This window comes from Manis javanica, chromosome 8, assembly GCF_040802235.1.
Source record: "Manis javanica isolate MJ-LG chromosome 8, MJ_LKY, whole genome shotgun sequence".
Classification (NCBI taxonomy): Eukaryota; Metazoa; Chordata; class Mammalia; order Pholidota; family Manidae; genus Manis; species Manis javanica.
This window is the reverse complement of record NC_133163.1, coordinates 83,438,991-83,445,112: the sequence shown is the minus strand read 5'-3', so window position 1 is coordinate 83,445,112 and position 6,122 is coordinate 83,438,991. Positions and strand designations below refer to the sequence as shown.

Sequence of the window (6,122 nt, the reverse complement as noted above, 5' to 3'; positions counted from 1 at the left end):
TATTATCAAGTCCCCACCCATACCACAATGCAGTCACTGTCCATCAGTGCAGCAAGATGCCACAGATTCACTATGTGCCTTCTCTGTGCTACACTGTTCTCCCTGTGATCCCCTATACTATGTGTACTAAACATAATACACCTCAATCCCCTTCTCCCTCCCCCCCACTTGCCCTCCCTACTACTTGGTAACCACTACTTCATTGTTGGGGTCTCTGAGTCTGCTGCTATTTTGTTCCTTCCATTTTGCTTCATTGTTGTACTCCACAAATGAGGAAATCATTTGGCATTTGTCTTTCTCCACCTGGCTTATTTCACTGAGCATAATGTCCTCCAGCTCCATCCATTTTGTTGCAAATGGTAGGATTTGTTTCTTTCTTATGGCCGAATAGTATTCCATTGTGTATATGTACCACCTCTTTATCCATTCATCTACTGATGGACACTTAGGTTGCTTCCGTATCTTGGCTATTGTAAATAGTGCTGCAATAAACATAGGGGTGCATTATGTCTTTTTGAATCTGAGAACTTGTATTCTTTGGGTAAATTCCAAGGAGTGGGATTCCCGGGTCAAATGGTATTTCTATTTTTAGTTTTTTGAGGAACCTTCATATTGCTTTCCACAATGGTTGAACTAGCTTACATTCCCACCAGCAGTGTAGGAGGGTTCCCCTTTCTCCACATCCTTGCCAGCATTTGTTCTTAGTCTTTTTGATGCTGGCCATCCTTACTGGTGTGAGGTGATATCTCATTGTGCTTTTAATTTGCATTTCTCTGATGATTAGTGACGTGGAGCATCTTTTCATGTGTCTGTTGGCCATCTGAATTTCTTCTTGAAGAATTGTCTCTTCATATCCTCTGCCCATTTGTTAATTGGGTTATTTGCTTTTTGGGTGTTGAGGTGTGTAAGTTCTTTATATATTTTAGATGTTAACCCCTTGTTGAATATGTCATTTACAAATATTTTCTGCCATACTCTGGATGCCTTTTTGTTCTTTTGATGGTGTTCTTTGCTGTAAAGAAATTTTTAGTTTGATGTAGTCTCATGAGTTCATTTTTGCTTTTGTTTCCCTTGCTCAAGGAGATGCATTCAGGAAGAAGTTGCTTATGCTTATATTCAGGAGATGCTTGCCCATGTTTCTTCTAAGAGTTTTATGGTTTAATGACTTACATTCAGGTCTTTGATTCATTTTGAGTTTACTTTTGTGTGTGGGGTTAGACAATAATCCAGTTTCATTCTCTTGCATGTAGCTGTCCAGTTTTGCCAACACCAGTTGTCTTTTCCCCATTGCATGTCCATATATGCTTGGGTTTATATCTGGGCTTTCTAGTCTGTTTCATTGGTCTGCAGGTCTTGTGCCAGTACCAAATTGTCCTGATTATTGTGGCTTTGTAGTAGAGCTTAAAGTCGTGGGGTGAGAAATTATTAACTTTTTAGTATGTCCTAAGCAATATTTAGAACATACTTAAAGAAATTATTCATCACGTATCTGAAATTCAAATTTAATTGAGCATTCTGTATTTTTTATTTGCTAAATCACCCTTGTAGTGGCACTGGTTTATGCAGATATGTTTTCTTTTTGTTATTCTTATGAGATATTATTGGAAAATTTAATTTTGTGGAATTTGGATTTTAGAAAGTTCTCCATCATCTCTCTTCAAATATTGTTTCTACCCCATTTTCTCTCTCATATTCCAGGGCTTCAGTTAGATTTATAAGGTTTTTTACTCTGTTCTTCATGTCTCTTTATCTTTTATATTTTTCAATTCTGTTCTCTCTGTTGTATCTTCAGATGTAAACTTCCAACCCACAAATTCTGTCTTTGACTGTAACTTCTATGCTGTCAGTTCTTTATTGAGTTCTAAATTTTAATGATTTTACTTTCTGGAAGTTTTATTTGCTTCCTTTTTAAACCTGTTTTTTCAATCCTTGTATTTGCTTGTTCTCTGTTCATATTTTCACCTGTTTATTAAACATAGTGATTTTATTCTGCATGTGATTCTTCTAATATCTTAAGACTTTGTGGGTTTGTTTTTGTTTCTTCTCTTTCTCTTATTTGTTTTCTATATGTTCCTAGTTTGTGTGTGTGTGTGTTTATTTGGTGATATGTTTGTAAGTTGCTCTTTTTCTCCCCCTTGCAACTTTCTGGGAATTATTTGAGGCCTTAGATGAAGATCATGATTCAAAATGCATACAGTTTTCTCTGCAAGCTTTCTGAGGCATGAGATGGGTTTTATTCCTACCTTACCTTTAGAGAAATAAGATGTTTTGGAGTCCCAAATTTATGCTTGTTTCTATAAATTTCTGAACCACAAATTTGACTCTTAATATGTTCCATTGTTTATTACTGTTCAATTTGGCCTATTTTCTCAGGTTTTAAGTCCTTTGTGAGGAGGAACTTTATTTTATATTTTTTTGTTTCTTCACCAACCACAGTACTCTCTAGAGCAAGCATACTGTTTTGAATACAGTGATGTTTCTTCTTAAATCTATTGTAATTATGTTTTAGTTGAAATTATATAACTCAAAACACTTTTCAGAAGGTGTGCTAGACATGGTGAGATGAATGATTTCCACACAGCACATGTCAAATTTCAAATTTGATCAAACTTTAGTTCTCTTTAAAAAGAGAAAAGAAATTAGAGAGTCAATTTGATGAAAGAAAATGATTTTGGGTTAGCAGTGAAATCCCAACTGGCCAAATGAAATGCCATATTCATTTATCATCCATACATTAATGGAGAATCTGAATCAACCATCTAGTCATCCACCCAATAATATTCACTGAATGTGTTCTACCACTTGGCTTGTTGGTAAACACAAATATCTTTTATGTTATTAAAGTATGTTTGTGGGGTCCCTGGAAACTTCCAGATGTCCAGTGGCTAGAAAAAAGCTACATTTAATTTTTAAAAATTTTAGTAGTTTTACAAATTTCTGAGTACTCCAGCATGCCAACTCAAAACTTAGATCAGTTTTCACAAATTTTTGGATTAGTCTTGGATGAAGAACTGGAAATCATATCAGCTTTGTGATTTGTTCCTATGTGGGAGTCTATTTGGAATATTGATAAGGTGACCAGAATGAGTCTCACTTACTAGACTCCTGATGTTATTTTTTCACCATCATGAAGATGCCCAGATTGTTCATAGACTAATTCTTGATCCAGAGAGATCTCAAAATACCTGGAACAGGGAGAAAGCAAGGTCAGATTCCAAATTCTTTACCATTATGAAATCCCTGGGGACTAGAAGAAGCAACAATTTATTGTCATACAGTACTTGGTAACTTTGTTTTCCTTTCACCCATAACTGTTTAACTTTTTTTTGCATTTCTCCCTTGAAGTGGCTCTGTGATGTCAGAGGAGGACCTATGGTGAAATTTAAACAGAGTTAATAATAATAAGGGAAGCTGGTGGGAGATGGAGTGAGATTAGGACCAGAGGATTTGGAACCTTTGTAAGATCTATTTAAGTGCCACTGTGGTCATGGTTTGACCAAATGAAAAGGGGAGACAGTTAATTTTCAGAATCTGTACATTCTGTTAAATAGCTAGTGTGGTGGTTTTATACTATGTCAGTTTGGCTAGGTTGAGTTACATTCTCTAGAATTCCTTTTTCTGTATGTTTCCAACTGGATGGGTTGCAAGAAAGATTCTTTTGCTATATTTGAAGGCGGAAGTGAAGCAGCAGCCATATTTGTAGCTCATATACTGTCATTTCTACTAGCTTACCTCATTAACGTGACTGCAATGGCCGGGACTGCAATTACCATACCTCCACTGACAGCCTCCTTAGGCTTCTCTGGCTTGTAGGCCACGTGTGTGTTTAGCTCTGTGGTTGAAGGGCCCTGGTTCCTGTGGTACATCCACACCAGCAAGGTCAGAGGCAATGAGCACCAACGCTGGTTTTATTCTGTCTTTGTGGTCTTTAGCTCTTGCTGTGGGCTCCAGTTTATTTTTGTTCTCCTTCATTTTACAACCACCTTCCCTTCCTGACTGCCTCTCCCGCGGACTTCAAGCCACAGTACCAGATGCAAAGACAACAGAATTAGCAGATACTGCTGAATCAGCTTCCATGACTATGTAAGGTCAAGTCACTATCACAAACCCCTTGGTATATTATCTTTGGTGATTCTGCTTCTTTAATGGCACTGATATGGCCAGTAATCCCAATTTCTTATTTTTTCCTGTTCTTTCAGGCAAATTTGGAGCCCAATGTGACTGAGACCATGGGGGGAGGAAATCATTCAGTGGTGTCTGAGATTGTGTTGGTGGGACTCACCGGTTCTTTGGAAATGCAGCTTGTCCTCTTTCTAGTTTTCTCCTTGCTCTATGTAACAGGCATGTTAGGAAACTTCCTCATTGTGCTCACAGTGATCTCTGACTCCCATTTATACTCCTCCATGTACTTTCAGCTGGCCAACCTCTCCTTTATTGACATGTGGGTTTCCTCCATTGCAGCTCCCAAGATGATTTCTGATCTTTTCAAGGAGAGAAAAGTAATCTCTTTCCAAGGCTGCATTGCTCAGATGTTCTTCATTCATGTTATTGGAGGAGCTGAGATGGTTCTGCTCATTTCCATGGCCTTTGACCGTTATGTGGCCATATGTAGGCCTCTCCACTACGTGAACATCATGGACTTCAGAACTTGTATTGTACTCTTGGTGGCTGCCTGGACCATTGGAATCATCCATTCATTGATCCAACTTGTATTTGTTGTAAACCTACCATTCTGTGGCCCCAATGAAGTAGACAGCTTTTACTGTGATCTTCCTCGATTCATTAGGCTTGCTTGCACAGACACCTACAGATTGAAACTCATGGTCACTGCCAATAGTGGCTTCATCTCTTTGGGAACTTTTTTCATTTTGATTATCTCCTATCTTTTCATCTTGGTCACCATATGGAAACGCTCGTCAGGAGACTTGTACAAAGCCCTTTCTACTCTGTCTGCTCACATCACAGTGGTGGTCTTATTTTTTGGTCCATGTATTTTTGTGTACTTATGGCCATTTCCCACGGTGCCAGTGGATAAATTCCTTGCCATTTTTTATGTAATTATTACTCCATTTCTGAACCCTGCCATCTATACTTTTAGGAACAAAGAGATGAAGGTGGCAATGAGGAGACTATTTAGTCAGGTGCTGAGATTCAGGAGTACTTTTAAGTGAGTTTGATCAAAAAAGGCAAGTATCTCTAACATTTCCTGCCCATGCCACAGGCATGAATCCAATGAAACACCATGGATGCTTTACTTACTAGTTTAATTACTCATGTCTAAGATTTTCTAAATGTGTTTTCTGAAAGGAGAAAAACTGAGGAAGATACGGTATTCTTCTTTCTTATGTGATATGACGGAATAAAAGTATTAGTATGACTGTTTTTATTTCTACATTTCCTTGCCCCTCCTTGACAAAGAGGATTCTGGACTGGCCTCTTGTATCTCTTTTCCTACTTTGTGATCTGAGGAGGATCCTCTCTCATCAGATTGATTTTTGGCATTTGTGATGTAGAATCTAAAGAAAAGTGCTTTGGAAATATGACAAAATTTGCAATTATTGGGGAATTTTTTTAAAGATCTGTAGTTAGATCTGTGGGAGCAGCTGTAATGTGCGAAGAAAACAGATGAATGATAAAAAGGGGATTTAAAAAAGATGTTTTCTAACTTCCACCCTTCAATATATTCTGTTCTTCAATAAATAAAAGCAAAGAGCTAAAGTTATTTTGAATTGTTTTTGATTTAAAAAAATCACAAACATCAGCCTGAAATCAGTTATGGGTTTTTAAGCATTTCAACTAGTGTATGTGATAACTATGAATTAAGCTTTATAATTACTACAGTTTTTTCAAAAGCTGTGTTCTGGTACCATCAGGGAATTTGAACAATGGGGGGCAGGTAATGGGCAAAGACAATGACCCATCTAATAATTCTATACCAGCTAGTGCTAATCCTTACCCAATTACACTGAAATCAGCAATGATTCCTTAGAATTAGGTTAACTCTTCTTTTTCAATGACATGGTTACAAGCATAGACTCTTGAGCCAGACTGCCTGACTTCAAAACTTTGCTTTTTACTAAGTAAAAATTGCTTAATCTCTTTATGCCTAAATTCCTTCATCT

The 6,122-nt window shown here is 37.4% G+C and overlaps 1 protein-coding gene across 1 annotated transcript; it reads left to right on the top strand.

The window, feature by feature from the left end:
• Positions 1-4,211: 4,211 nt before the first annotated feature.
• Positions 4,212-5,171, top strand: LOC108403773 (olfactory receptor 4F3/4F16/4F29-like). The gene has a single exon (XM_037015843.2). The coding sequence runs from the start codon at positions 4,230-4,232 to the stop codon at positions 5,169-5,171; it is 942 nt and encodes a 313-aa protein (XP_036871738.2). The 5' UTR covers positions 4,212-4,229.
• Positions 5,172-6,122: the final 951 nt, after the last annotated feature.